We start from the raw sequence: 16,063 nt of genomic DNA, 5'->3' as shown, positions 1-16,063 counted from the left end.
TACTGCCAGTTCTGGCGTCCCTTCCCACTCGGTCTGTGGTTTCCCGAGCTTCTGAATCCTTCCCGTGAGTGAATGTCAACTTTGAGCTTTACAGTTGATTTGAGTGAAATCCTCATGGGAAGTAAAATTTCTAAATTACAGAAAAAAAACAGTAAAAAAAACAAGGCCTTACAACCATTTGTGTACAGCTGACAAGAATTGATGTTTATTTTTAAATTTAATATTTACTTTCATTTATTCACATGTTTGAATGTTTAGGACATTTTTGGTGTGCTTATGAATATAATATACACTGGCGAATAATAATCCTATGTAATCTTTCTCTCTGCTAGAGAAGGACGATTTCTTAAAATGTGATCTCAATACGATTTGTTCAACCGAGAGGACCGAGCGTAGTCCATCTCTTGTACACAGTACAGCTTCATTGAGTCTTGGCACAGTTTTTCAGGAGGGTCCTGCTTTGTGTGTGTTGAACTACTTTTGCACCTTACGTAGCCAACCATGCCAATCGGGGGTGCGTGGAAGGACAACAAACTGAATGCAAAAAAACTGTTCTAAAGAAATTAGTTTTCAATCGAGAATAGCAGCCAAATGTTTCAAACGCGCGTTTCTAAATGTGGAAGGAAAAACCGGCGGACCCGGATGAAAAATACCCAAGCGACCGCGGGGCAATAGAGACATGCCGAACTCCAAATGTACAGCAAGTGTCCAGGGCGTGATCGAACCCATGACCTCCTGCATACCGGGCGACAGAGCTAACATCTCCTAGCCACCGTTCGGCTCGACCATCCACGAGTTCGTGTGACCGTTGCAATTCACCCTATCTTATTTTTCATTTTTAGAGTGCTTTATCTCTATAACAAAGGTTCAAATGCAGTAACACAGCCATTATGTATGTAGTATATTTGAACTTCTTTCGCACCCTACATAGCCTACCATGATAATTGGGGGTGCGAGGGAAGGACCACAAACTAAACACAAAAAGCAATTCTCAATAAATGAGTTGTCAATTAGATTTAAAAGTGCCTTGCTCCAGAAGTGGCTTCTTAATATCAGAATTATGTTTTATTTTTATTATTTTATTTCCCTTCTACGTGACTTTACCAAAAGAACCAAGAATATAGAAGAAAGAGCGTTCCAGATAATTAGCCAAAAGCTGCTGCTGCTGCGAGGCTGACCGGGGTTTGCGCGATGATGGTTTATGCTCCTTTACGAGATCAGCAAAGTATTATTATGGTTCATTTGCGGCAAGCACTTTGCATGTGTAATGAGTGCGGCCTTACAATGTATTTATTCGGCAACCGGAATCCAACGTAGCACAGCTCCTCGGCGAGTTCAGTTTTTGCTTGGTGTGTGTCCCACACCTTCATTAATAAAAACCTATACTGCTTGTGGGATGTCAACAGTGGTGGTCCTAAACATGTAGAACTGCCCTCCTGCCTTGGGAATGTGGAGTTTCCTTCCCTGGCTCAGGGCTGTGAACTGACACAAGCGCTGCCCCATCGGTAAATTCATCTTCTAAGACAAAATTTCTTCATTACGAGCATAGCTCAACTTGGGCCCCATCGTCCCTCCGTGGTCATTAAATGTATTTTCTGGAGAGTTTATTGGTGGAAAGCCTTATGAGCAGGCTGGCTCCCACCATCGCGGGGCATGTCGTGTCCTCTGCTGACCCATGGTTGCCAGTGGAGATGAGCACTGCCCATTTTTCTGGATGATCAGGGGGGCATCGGAGCTTTGTTTGGCTGGCCCAAAGTTTCTATTCGCACAGACGGTGTTGTGCTCGCCCACAAAGACAAAGATCCCCCGTATAGCCTTCAACAAACTCTAGGGGCAAGTGCTTTTAGCGAGCACCTATGAAGACCGGCGGGGTGGATTGCCAGCACCACGTCCGGTCGCCCTTGTCTCCCCAGTGGCCGTATTTACACATCGCACTAGGTACTAATTTCAGACTGAGTCGATCTAGTGGGAGGCCCAGGACCGGTTTGGATAACTTTCATTGGTGTTGGCCGTGAGCGGAAATCGAACTTGGGTCGCCGGGTTCGTGGCGTGGCAACTGTTGCACTACCGCTCCCCACACGCACAGCTACTTTTGTACCAAGTGTGATCTGAGCTCACCATGGTTCGTGCCTTTTTGCTGCTGCCTCTGCCGCCTGTGTTGTCACAGATCGTGTGGATACAGCAGACTGAGGAAGCAGCTGCCTACCCCGTCTGCCAAGACTCGCAGGGCCTTTCACCAGGCATGCTGCCGCCATTCGCCATCAACAGGTAATGCAGCCGCCACAACGTCTTCTCGTGCCTTTCTATAGTGGGGCATCGTGGTGGCGAGATGTTAACTACTTCTCCTAGTATACAGGAGTTCGTGGGTTCGATCCCGATCCTGAAGCCTGTATATTCAGAGTTTGCGTGTCTCTCCCCATGGGCGTGTGGATTTTTCTCGGGCTCCTCCGGGTTTTCCCTCTACATTTAGAATCGACATGCATTTAGAGTATTTGACCGCGATGAATGTCCACGTGAGAAGCCCCTTCATTAAGCTGTCATTTGTGACAGCCAGGTCGCTTCAGAAAAGTAAATATAGAGCTCAGTGGGCCTTAACGTGGTAAAATAAAAATGGTTTATAGTTGTATAGTTTCTATCATCATCATCATCACCTATCCACTGCTGGATGAAGGCTTCCTCCCCAAGCATTCGCCACCTGATATGATCCCCTCTCCCCCGTTGAACGACGTACCGAGAGGCGGCTCGAAAAGGTCCCCAAGGGGCGAGGGTGGCGGTCCCCAAATGTCAAGCCTGCCAAATAGGGCCCTACATGAATAATAATACAAAATAATGAACCAAACACTCAATGTACTTTCCCCGGTAAATATCAATAAAATACAAATTTCCGGGGTCTCAAGGTGGGGGGGGCAGTTGGCCCCATTCATCGTCAATCCCTGCCCCCTGCGCATCTGCCACCGACACAGCCATGGAGGGTTATCCCAATTGTATTTTTTTTCCCTTTCCATCAAAAAATATACAGCAGAAATTCCATTGGCAAACTGGGCAGTTCATTCAAAACGCATGCTCGATCATTCACAAACGGTTCACTTAATGTTTAAAATGTGCCTATCATTCGAATAATTTAGCACATTTTCCATTTGAGCCAACCCTGCCGCCTATTGAATAAATTGCTCCGCGGGTTAAAATAAATCTCGCTGCCCTTGAATCAATCACGCGCGGTTCCGACGAGTTTGACGGCGTTATAACGAATCGTGGGCATTGTACGAACGTTAACCCCTATTAAGAGTTACTTAAGTCCGTAGTTTTCATGAATGTACGATAGGATATCCCTATGTACATTTGGTGTCCCTCTGCACATTCTAATTTATGCAGACGAATGTGGTCACGTGCTGTGTACGTATATTATACGTTGAACTTCCGCTCCGTACGTAGCCAACCGTGCTAATCTGAGGTCGTAGGGGGAGGGGAAGGGTATGGGATGAGAAGAAGGGATCGGAAATAAGGGGATAGATGGAGAAAAAAGAGAGAGATGGGAACAAAGGGTCAGGAGGGATGAGGATCGGGAGGAAGAGGAGAGGAAAAAAAGGCCTTGACGCTGCTGGACGGAGGAGCGGCGTTTGTTTTCACGGTGGGCGGAGAGAAGGGGGGGGGGGTGGAGTAGGGGTGGCCACACAGAAGTCACACGTGATTTATGGGAGGCTTGAACAACCGGAGCTTCTGGAGAGTGTTGGGAAATATCATTGGTTACAATTGGCATTCGGGCTCACCACGTGCTTTTTCGGAGCTGCCGTTATCCCGTGTTGTTCGCCACGATGTCCGACGTTTCGTTCCACCTGCTGGGAGCTGCATACCCGATGCCCACCTCCTCCTTCTCCAGGTGTGACATTCACTTCGCTGAAGAAGTTCCCAGTATGTGGAGCGAAACATCGCATGCAATGCCGAATCATAAACGGCACGGCCCCCCCGAACACTTTGAAGAGCTCCGCAGCGCGACCGCAAAACTGTAACGCAATGGCCCTGTAAATTCTTTCCACGATTACGGATGGTGGGAGGAGCGGTGGGGTTTAGGGCGTGTGAGTAAGGCCTGGTCACTGCTTTCTAGGGTTTAGACACAAATCTGCCACGAGGTGTAATAAAGGCAAAGATGCCCCAAGTCCTTTGAGGCTATATGGGGCAAGTGCTGTTTGCGAGTAACACCTGTGAAGACCGGCACGGCACATGATGTGGTGTCGGCAACACCGTGGCGCCGATGGTCACCAGGTACTCAAGGCCGAGTAGACCTAGCGGAGGTTCACGGCAAGGTCTGACGGCACTTGCCCCTGAAGCCGGCCTCTGAGACCCAGCTTGGTGTCATGGTTAGTCGGCCTCCGAATTGAACGCGTTGTCATTGGAAACGGTCGAATTGATAACGAAAAGCAACAAATCGCTGCGCCTCTGAGAATTTTCAGTTCGTTTGCATTACCCGCCATGACGTGGATCAGAGGTGCGCACGGTGGACAGGAGGAGGGAGAAAACGTGACAGATTGTACATGTTATTTTGACCGTTGGGACGGACTCTATGTCGCGAGAAGGGATGGTAACCGATGGGTGGGACCGGTGACATTGGCAGCCTTTGGAGGGGTCATCGCCAGGAGCATGCCCACCGTGAACTTAGAGTGATGGATTGTGGCATGACGGGACCAACATCAGATGCGAAGGCCCTCATCCAGCAGTGGATAGAGCAACGTGGCGACGGTGAAGATAAATGCATGCTAATACGTCCAAACGTAGATCATGTACAAACACGCATCCAAACGAAGAACGCGAACATATGTGCGCAGTCATGCACATACAAATCCAAATATGCGTAAATAATATGCAGCCCCACACATACACGTATGTACGTGTAGTCATGTGTGTTACATAGACACAGTAACGCATTCCATAGAGTACACGTAGATGATCTTGATTTAGTGACCGACGTAAATCTGACTTTGTTCGAGAATCAGGAATTTTTGCACAATTATAATTGAGTCTATGCTTACAAATTGAAACATCTGAAAAAGGTAATTTTCAAATTTTGTTTTAAGTAAATTATCGCTCGGACACCAAATAGTTTTTCACCAATCGCGCAAGGTGATGCTGAAACTCGACGGTACTGTACTTCCCAATCTCACGTTAAATATGAATAATAACACGGCCTACGTCAACGGTGCATCAAGTAATGTTCTTTCTGTGGAGTTCGATGCATAAGCCGATGGAGTGGGCAGAGTTCGCGATAGGTTACAATCTCTTAACCCTTGCAAACGTAATCAAACAACAACAACAACCGCCATTCGGCACTAAGTGGTGGTGACGTCACCACGACGCTTGTGCCAGGCTATGTGCACCTTGAGGCCACGTGAAGTGTCGAACGCCGCTGGCAGGTCACGGGGCAGACCCAGGTGCCACGGGTCGACTGACAAATCTACACACGAACGCATATGAATACGAAAGTACAAATGTGACGAATACAGTGCTTAGATGACAGAATCAAAGTGTCTTTATTTAGACTTCAGAAGGAATCCGATGTTCTATGAAGCTCTTTTTCACACGAAGTCCAGTAGGGGCACGGGGTCCGAAAGTAACAACGACGATGATGAAATGTGTTGAGCCTCGTGAGCTCAACTAAAGCCGGAACCACAGGTGAGGGCGTGGTGTGGCCACCACCGCACCCAGTCACGCCACACATTCTGACACAAAGACAGCTCCTCCCATGGAGCCTTGAAACATCGTGTTGGGGCAAGGGCTCTTTCTGAGCACCTCATGAAGGGCGGCACGGCATTGGAGGGGGTGGCTGGCCAGCATCAAGCCCGGCTGCCTTTGTCTCCCCAGTGCTGATGTTTACACACTGTATCAGGTAGTCATTTAAGGCTGAGTCGACCTAGGGGAGGTCCAGGGGCGGTTAAAATAATCGCCACTGTTATTGGTCGCGACCGGGAATCGAACTCGTGTTGCCGGATTCGTAACGCAGTGCACGAACGCACTCGCGCAAAACCAGCGTACACACATTTACATGTCTACGTATGCACGGACACAAACACCACCATACACACACTTCCATGATTATTTAATTGCCCGGTTGTGTATCCACTGCTGAAATGAAGGCCTCCCAACACAGTGTACACATACAGACGTACACACAACACAAACACACGCTTAGCACCTCGAAACACAAGCCGCGCAGACGATAAACATCCACACATATGCGAACATTCTTCACATGCCAACACACCAGTGTGCACACATGCAAAAACAAAGACCCCTGTGTAGCCTACACAGACTGCTTGGGCAAGTGCTGTTCGCGAGTTCCAATTTAGGTTAGCACATTTACACGACAGCGTGGGTTTGTTAACACAATGCCCGGCCGCCTTGGTCTCCCCCGTGCTGACGTTTACCCACTGGACCAGGTTAGTCATTTAGAGCTAAGTTGGCCTAGAGGAGGCCCAGGACCAGTTATGATATCGCTCACCACTTCCGTATATGTACATAGGCAAAGACAAAGATACCCTCCTATATACCGCCTTCACAGTCTATTGGCGCAAGTGCTGTTTGCGAGCACTGATGAAGGCCAACACGGCACACGAGGAGGTGGGTGGCCAACACCACGTTCCAAGCTGCCATTGTCTCCCCAGTGCTGATGGTAACGACTGCCCTCGGTACTTATTTAAAGCTGAGTAAGTCGAGGGGAGGTTTTAGGAGCTGTTCAAGCATTCCCAGTGAGCGTGAATCGAACTCGGGTCGCCGGGTTTGCGGCGCAGTCCGCTTGCCACTTCGCTCCCGCTCCCCCACAATCCAGTCTACGTAGAACAAACGCACATAATGGCAAGATCTGTCGGAACGTCTGTTTCATCGCGGATTTCGGCCTAAATTCGCGTGGTGGTGGTGACGCCCGCTCCCCTTTTGCCCCCGCCGAGAGAGTTGTATCTCCTGTCTTGCGACGCTTATTTGCATGTGCAGGTTTCCCCCTTGCCGTGAAAACTTTGCTTTCATTTCCACTTTTGCGCTGACGTCGTTCGTCGTCGTCGGACTCTGCGATGCGGGGTGGAGGGGGGGGGGGCGGGGAGTTTAATTTGGCCCCGCAAACTCATTGCTGTCCTCGGCTACTTCCTCATGCAGGTAAGTGCGCTCGCGAGTCTCTGAACCGCTCTCCTCGTTTAAAACTTCACGGATTTACTCGGCTCTGACCAAGTGGATTGTTAGTAGGTCTGCTGCGTCTTTTAGCGTTGATTAAATCAAAGGCAAGTTAAAGGATGTGATCTGGATTGAAAGCTCATTTCTTTAGAACTGCTGTTTGCGTTTAGTCTGTTGTCGCCCCGCCCCGCACCTCTGATTGGCATGGTTGGCTACGTACTGTGCGAAAGAAGTTCAACATACGTACGCACTTGTAGGTAAGGTGGAGTTTTGTTTAACGTGTAGCAGCGGACTGCACGGCGTTCTTCAAGTGGGGTTTTGACTTAGTGTGTCTGTGTCGTTATCGAGTGTCACCCTCTCTCTCAGTTGTGTCGTTTTTTTATTTTTCCCCCCCTCTGGGTATTATTCTACACCTCCGATTTAGCACGGTTGGATACATACGGTGCGACAAATTCTACGTACGTACATATTCTGCTCTCATCTCGTGTTCACAATACTGCCGGACGGGAATTGGCCAAACGTTGCAAAATGCAGCGAGAAACCTGGTGAAGAAAAGTGACTTTCAGTGTCTCGGTGTTCCATTCTTGTGTGCTTGGCACGATCCGTTTACAGACACCCCACTGATTTCTGACACTTCTGACTTTTTTTTCTCTCTTTCTCTCCCTTCCCAAACTGCCGATTTGTGACGACTCTGAAAGTGAGTGACGGCTCCGTCTCTTCCGGAGGGAGGGCGAGAGAGAGAGGGGGGGGTGTTAAAAGCTTGAATGCGATCATTGAGGTTGGTGGGAGATGTGTGCAAAGGCTTTTAAGAAAACATATTTTTTCTGTAATGTTAATGAGGGGGGGGGGGGGGGGGGGGAGCAGGGTGTTCTATTCCTGTACTTCCTCCGATTAGCACGGTTGGCTACTTACATCATGAAAGAAATTCGGCGTACGTACCGTTACACTGCTGCACCATTGGGGTGAAGCGCCTAATGAAGTTGGTCCAACTCGCTGTACGCCGAACCCTGCGACCCCGAGTTCAATTGACGGCCACGGCTGGCGTGCGCGGCGAGTGATGGTGGAAGTGGTCGCCTGCCCACTTCACCGACCCGCACTGACGGCGAGCGGTGGCGGAGTCTGGGCCCAACAAAACCTCCACAATCAACGCGGCCTAGGGTGGGCCTTTCATCCAGCAGTGGATTGACAAAGGGCTGTACGTTGTTAGAATTGTGTGTCTTAGTCCTGCGCTGTAATACAACATTTTGAACAAGTCATTTTGGTGACGCTGCGTTGGCAGTGGTGCATGAGAGCAATTGACAAAAAAAAAAAACCTCAACACTCGTCAATAACCCTGCGGGTGTACCGTTATTTCGGCTGCCACGCCGGGAGATGTACGCGTGTGAGTTGAAGTTCTTTCGCACCGTACGTAGCCAACCGTGCTGATCGGAGGTGTGTGGGGGGGGGGGAGGAGGACAAAAAGCTAAAGACAAAAAGCAATTCTAAAGAAATTAGTTTTCAATTTAGATTTAAAAGTGCATAGCTCCGCTGGCTTCTTAATATTGTCGACAACCGCGAGCGATCCACTGTTAGATGAAGACCCGCCGCGAAGAGTGTTTTGCTTCATCCCTCGAACTGGGCGTATATCGATTGAAATAGATTCTTACGGTCGGCATTGATCCATCAAACGCGCGCGGTGTCAGAATCAAACGCTTTTCACTCAAACGATATGATGACATGACAATGGTATCGTCCTCATCCGTATCGTCGTCAGTCCACTGCCGCATGAACGTCTTGCCAGGCCGTCCCTTTCACACGGCCCACACTCATTGGGACCGCATCGCTACACCTCCACGGTGGACGTGTACTCTCAGGCGACAAATATGTGGCCCGATTAAAATGATGACAGGAAAGGTACCCTAAACAGAACCTCGGTAACATCCATCGTCATCGCTTGAAGACCACGCAAGCCCTCTTGGACCCATGCGCTTAATCTGAATGCGAATTCAACCCCGATGAAGCCTAGAGAGCTGAACGGAGTTGGAAAGAACTCTCAAACAAACTCCTTGTGAAGCACCCAACGCAGAAGGTCCCTGCGTTTGATCTTCCGCGAAGCTCATGGTCCACCCTGCATCGCATCTGCACAAACCATGGCAGTAGTTGCGGATTCCTGATGCACAAATGGAAAATTAAAAACTCTCAGTGTGCGACTGTGGTCATCCAGACCATACAACATGGCGCGATGCCCCAATCCACAACTACGAAGGAGACATCGTCACAGCGACACACTCAACTGCTGCTCCTGACGTGGTTGTTTGGCTTGACCACCCTGAATGTGAAATTGTGGTTGTTGCTTGGCATCGACATCAGCAGCTGTACAAAAGAAGTTTTATAAAGAATCATCGAAGCAGTTAACTTAATAACATGTGCCAGGGGGTCGACTTTATAGGTAGGGGGAGATAACTGAACTTTCATAATAAAGAAACTTAATAGTTTATTATTTTATTATTTCCTTTCTACGTGACTTTTCCGAAAGAACCAAGAATATGAATCCCTGCAGTCACGAAAGCTTTAAATAAAAAAAATAAAAAAACTGATAAATGCTTTTTCTGGCCTCTGAATGCAGCAGGTGCGATCGTAGGACGCTTGGAATTTCACGGCAGGATAGATAGGGTTACCAGCCTGTAAACAGGAAGCGGAGGTTGCCATGGGTGGGACACGTGTGCAGGATGGAGGAGGAGGAGGAGGGCAGCTTACTCGAGACGGGCATTGGCGTGACACCCCAGGGCACCGAGACAAAACCGACTGAAACCCAGTTGGTGGTGAGATTGTTAAGACCAGGCCTTGGAGGTCTGCTGTCGACTGCAGCAGCTTTTTAAACAATTTCGTGTCCATTCTAACGAGCGAGTCTGATCATCAACAACGATCATTTGTGGGGGTGCGTGTGCGACGCGAGCGATGCGGCGTGGGTGCAGTGCGTTGTGTATCCTGAAAGTACGGTACTCTTACAGCGCACGGCTGTGTGCACGCTGCGGTTAAACAGTCCCTCTGGCTCTGCAGCCCCGGTAGCGTCTGTCTGCGGTAAAAGATAAAAGTGCAGTCCTGCAATTACTTGCTCGCACTGCAGCGCGCGGGATGGTCCTCCGCTGTAGAGAGATTTATGTAAGGAGCCCCTCTAAGAAGGTACGTGGCCTACTCTTCCACGCTGGACAGACTTTTTGGATAAAGTGGTAGTAGCCACGCTTTGTGCCGCTCGACCTGTTCATGCAACAGTGTTGCAACTGCCGATGCTGAGAGATCGGAACTTGGGGAAAGGGAGCTGCGCATTTAAGCTAAAATCTGCAATCAAGGATGTTTAATTGGTTTTACTATATATAAATATATAAATAGTGATCTTGACTTAAGGCTTTCATGACTGCAGGAATTCATATTCTTGGGTCTTTCGGTAAAGTCGCGTAGATGGGTTCTTTGAACTTTACCGAAAGACCCAAGAATATATAAATAGTGATTATATGAAACTCATTTCAAGCTTAAATAGATAAAGGTGCAGACCTGCAATTACTTGGCTCGTTCCACCGCGGACGAAAGGGTCACGAACTTCCTGCAGCAGAACTCGACGTCTTGGAGGATGAAGAGCACCCACAGTTTTCCCCACCGCATACGACCTGCCGGTTGACTAACCGACTTGGACCCATTTATTCTGTTGGGTGGACAGAGGCGGTGTGGTGGAGGATTTCAGAACCTTGCACCGTTGTTTTGGCTGCCACGCCGGGAGATGTATGTGTGTATGGTGAAGTTCTTTAGCACCGTACGTAGCCAACCATGCTGATCGAGGTGTGGGGGGAGGACAACGAGCTAAACACAAAAGCAACTCTTAAATAAATTCGTTTTCATAGCTACGGTGGCTTCTTAATATCCGAAGAAAGAGCGTTCCAGACGGCCGCAGATGGAATTGAACCGGCGACCTCTGGATTTTCATTGTCCAGTGTGCACTGCCAACCGTTAAACCCGACTGTAGTGCTTGATCACAAACGACTTTATTCATATTGTGTTAAAACAAATGACGATAAACCACATCGCATGTTGCTGGCGTGAAAACACGTATAGATTTCATAGCACACGGAGACGTGCATTGCGCGTGTACAAGTCCTCGGCCTCATGCTGCGTTTTCTCGTCGTACACAGATTTGAATGATCGTTGCCTTGAGGCAAGTGCTAATGGGGGGGGTCCCCATTGCGTAAAGGTTACAGCCCTATCCACATACGCGGCTCCCAGAGGTATGTGCTAGCAGCTTACATTGACGACTGTACTGTACTGATGAGTTCTAAATGAGGACGAATCTGATGCTTGGTCGCTTCTTTGTCTCATCGCTGCCCGTAGGGATTGGCCATATGATCTCAACTCTTCAGTCCGTGCTCGAAATGACAGAAGAACCACACACGTGCAGTTCTTCACAGTTGGTCCGAATAAGGCTTTTTTGTACATGCATTGCATACGGTTGTGAGTTGTAAAATCCATTTGTTTATTGCCTGTGCAATAGTGTTAGCGACAAGTGTTTGAAGTCCTGTTTGCTTAAAGTGTTGCCTTAGCGCCCTGTGAATGAGATTAGATTTTATGTCCCAATTTTGATACAATTCTGTGGCGTTGCGTTAAGTAACGGCCATGAAATGCGTTACTGCAGGGCTGAATACGGTAGTTTTTCATCATATTTGGACCCATCAGACGATTCGTCAGCATTGGGTTTTTGGCAAGTCTGAATCTAATGTTGATGAGATGCCAAATGTCAAAATGGTCCACAGTTTGCTTGCGGTTAAAACCAGTGCTGCGGAAAAGTTTTACCCTCGGAAGGACGAATGGCCGATGGGATGGGTAAATTATACACGTATGCGTGTTATTGTTAAATGAAATAATACATTTTGGAAGGAGGCCTGATAATAATATATGGCATTTCAGTCAGTGTTATTTAAATTAGCCTATCTCAGCTGACACGTGACAGTCCTGCTTTATGCTCCGTAAAGTTTGGCTTTCTGCGTGCCAATCATCGTATATACACAATACGTACGATACAGCGCCCGACTCGGTCAGACTAATGCATTGTTACGTATATTGAAGTCGGTTTTCACGGCTCGGTGTTTGAGAAATGCTCTTAAAAGCTGCTCGCTCTGCACAGGCGTGGCGAGCGCCACTCCTCGCCCCACCACGACGTTTCGCCTCCCACGTCGGAGGTATTTCAAGAAGATTTTTTACGGCGACGTAATGAGGATATTGTGCGGTCTTCGGTAACCACACTGTGATCTCATTACACTTGAAGCTGCTTTATTGGGCGCCACGGTGGCTAGGAGATGTTAACTCCCTCGCATGGTATGCAGGAGCGCGTGGGTTCAATCCCAATCGCGACCCTGACGCCAGTATGTGTGGAGGTTTGCACGTTCTCACTGTGGTCGTGTCGATTTTTCCCCGGGTCTTCCGGTATTTCCCTCCACATTTAGACACATGCATTTGGAATATTTGGCCGCTATAATTTTCCACGTGTTGAAGTCATTTTGTAGAGCTATCATTTGTGGCAGGTCACTTCTGAAAAAGAGCTATGTAGTTCAGTCGGCCTTACCTGGTAACATAACAATAGTTTCGTTTTTAGTTGAGTTTTACCTACGTGCGGCTAAAACCCAGATGGAAAGCCGGGACCACACTGTTTCTGTACCATTGCCTATGATATTGCCATCATGAGCAGCCTAAACCACCCGGATACCTCTTCATAAAGATTACGGGCGACCACAGGTCGATATTTAAAAGGCAACAGGACGAGAGTGGCTCTGATGTTGGGCACAAGATACTCAAGATAAGGCATGCATCTCAGTGTTGGTAGCAGAAATCCCCGTTTTTTAAATGTTTTCCAGACCGGGTCCAAAGCGTTAATTCATGACCTCTGTCCGGCTGTCTGCGTCTGTCTGTAGGGGCGGAGGAGGTGGTGATCACGATAACAATCCTACACATGGTCCCATGTAAAAGGAATGTGTGTACTGTGTAAAATTGTGTTGCTAGTGGAGACTTACCCTAGGGAAATTCCAGGCAAATTGGTTATCCAAAATCCTGACCATGAACAAAAAAAAAAGTTAAATAGTGCTCGTTGGGGTAAGACTGCCCGGCCAGTGCGATTACGTTGAGATGACGTGACGCACGCACGCCCGTCATGACACCGTCGTGCCGCGACGTGACTTCGCGACGTCACGTGCTCGTCCGCACCGCTGATGGCGTTGTTACATTCGGCATCGTTATTGCTGCCAATTTAAATACATCCGAGGCCATAAAAATGTGGATGAGTTTGAGCTCCGGCCTGTTTCCCTTTTAAGCACAGAGCCTGTTTGAATTCGACAAAACCTTACTACTGCGAGCACTGGCAACCCCAAATCATCATCATCGCCACCGCAATTGATCGTCGTCAATCATCAACAATCATCGTAAAGCAGCAAGGCGTGATTTGATCATCTTTTAAGTCAGTGCTGATAACGGTGTAGTTACAGTTTGTATTTGCGGAGTGTCGACACCGTACAGTAGTCTGTGACTGGGGGGGGGGGGGGGGCGCAGTGTTATTTGGTGAAGGATGGAGGAGAGGTCGGGGCTGTGCTGCATCAGCTGTCCCCAGTTGACCTCTTAGATCAAAGGAACGCAGCCTTGCTCGGTCTCCCCAGTGGGGCAGAGAGAACACGCAGGTGGCAGGAGAGCATTGCTCTGTAGAGCACCTTGCCTGTGGAATGGATGAGCTGCCACGATCTGTACGGGGGAGGCTGACTTTGTTGCTGTTTTGAAGTCTGATTGAGAACATATTTTCGTAAACGCCGTAAGCGTTCGCACTCTCGTCAATTCTGCTCCTCGAATAATGTTACGGGGCGGAACGGTGCGCCTTCGGTTTAATACATTCACAGACGTTCGCGCGCAATTGACCAGGGCGGTCGCTGGGCTCGAACCGCGAACCTCTGCAGCAAGTGACGTTCGCGCTCTGCCGCTAGGCCGTGGCGAAACAACCTTGCATCTGATGCCGGGTTTGGTTGGGATCCGGCAGAAGGATCCGATGATTGGCAGTGTAGTTTCGAAGCTTGGCAGCATCGACAGCGATAAATAAACATTCTGATTCTGATTGTGGAGAGGTGTTTATTTATCGGCCCATGCTCGTGAAACGCGTCTCCGCTAACCTCGCCACAGCTTCGGTCGGAATGCGAGTGCAAAACTCGCAGGAGTTCGCTGCCACACCCCAGCTGAAGACGTTTCGCCCGTTCCTCTTGTGCGTGGGAGGAGGGTCGTGGCTGGGGGGGGGGGGCGGTTGCTGCGTCTCGGCAAGAGCAGGAAGTAAGACATCTGTATCCACGATGGGGGAAGGGGGTCGCCAAGGAGTGGCGATGGTAGCGTGTCACGTGACTCTGCCGGGGTGGTCAAAGGTCACGGTGTGTACGGGGAAATTCTCAGATACAAGACCCTGTCCGTTGTCATGGCCATTGCTCGCGGAAAGAGCATGGGGCGGGGGGATGGGGAGAAATAATAAAACACCAACGCGCGATCCCTTTAAAACGAAAGCTCATTTAAAGTTTTTCTTCCAGATTTTAATTTAGATAAAAGTGCCGAGACCTTTCATTCGTCACGGAGGGGGCAGTTTCTCCCCCCCCCCCTCTCTGCTCTCCGTTTTGGATGTTGGCAGAGTACTGGGTTTAAAAACAAGGTGGGGGGGGGGGGGGGTGATGCTGAACGGTTGGCGCATGTGGAATCTCTTTTACGCGTTTCTTGGCAAAAACATTTTTTTGTTAATAACAAAGGGGAAATGTGATTTTCTAACAACAGGCTTGGTGCGAGCATTGGCCTCCTGCTTGAATAAAGGCCAGCTGTGACTCGGAAAACAATTCATGCAATGAAGATACATTCTGTGTGTGCGCGTGCATGTTCCTCATTATTCGGGGAGTGGTGGTACGATGGTTTGCGCACTGCACGACGAACTCGGCGACTCGTTCGATTCCCACTTGTGACCAACGCTAGTGATGAATATCTGAACCAGGTCCTGGACCTTTCTCAGGTTGACTCGGCCTCAAATGAGTACGTGGTGTGGTGTGTGAACATCACAAATTTGGCTGGGCGTGGTGCTGGCAATACACCACCTCGTGTGCCGTGTTGGCCTTCATAGGTGCTTGCTATAACAGCACTTGTGCCAATAGACTATACGGGGGATCTTTGTCTTGGGTTTGTTCCTAATTATGAAATATGATTCTTACTGCAGTGCCGAAATGTGTTTTTCAGTTATCCGAAAGTTAATGTTTCCACGCTCAAACGAGTGACGGGAAACACTCTTCTCTCCTGATTCCACGGCTCCCACGATCACGAGAGAAGAACACAATTTAGAAAAACGTGGAAATCGGTTGTCATTTTGACGCCTTAATAAATGACCCAGATTTTTGTTGTCCGAAAACTATTTTCTCATTGTTTTGTCACCTGTCATAACCTTCACATGTCAGCGCTTTTTCTCAATTCTACCAAGTTAGACATTTATCTGCATCTTACTATTAAGAAATACATTTCCGTCTGCACATAACCATGATTTCTCTGGAGACCTCTTATATGAATCTCAATAAGCAGTCACTCTGGTTAAATAAAATGAATTGGCTAATTCTGAAATGATGACTGATGGATGGCGTTATGAGTGCAGCGCTCGGTCAGAAGTTTGCGGGTTCAGATCCTGGCCAGGGCTTTAACTCAACCCACCGTTGCTCAAGAGGACGATAAAATGACCACCGCTTAAGAGTGCTGCGTCAGCGCTCGTGTGTGTGTGTGTGTGGTGATGAAGGGTACGCCTCAAAAACCTCAACTTTTAAACCTCGTCCGGAGAACGTGGCTGGCCCTGGTGGACAGAAGGTGTGTGGGTGTTTTATTAAAAAAAAAGGAACGTTGCGAC

At 48.7% G+C, this 16,063-nt stretch overlaps 1 protein-coding gene across 6 annotated transcripts in view; it reads left to right on the top strand.

Annotated features, from left to right (window-relative positions):
• LOC133350325 (protein strawberry notch homolog 1-like) overlaps positions 1-16,063 on the top strand; it is a 105,065-nt gene that overhangs the window by 33,779 nt on the left and 55,223 nt on the right. For all 6 annotated transcript variants that reach the window (XM_061564570.1, XM_061564609.1, XM_061564599.1 and 3 more), the window contains exon 3: positions 2,168-2,268. In XM_061564570.1, coding sequence (XP_061420554.1) covers positions 2,168-2,268 — 101 coding nt within the window. The remainder of the gene's footprint in view (positions 1-2,167; positions 2,269-16,063) is intronic.

This window comes from Lethenteron reissneri, chromosome 4 (genome assembly GCF_015708825.2).
Source record: "Lethenteron reissneri isolate LAM-NWPU_2019-01 chromosome 4, ASM1570882v1, whole genome shotgun sequence".
Taxonomy (NCBI): Eukaryota; Metazoa; Chordata; class Hyperoartia; order Petromyzontiformes; family Petromyzontidae; genus Lethenteron; species Lethenteron reissneri.
Note: the sequence above shows the minus strand (reverse complement) of the source record. Positions and strands in the feature narration are given on the sequence as shown.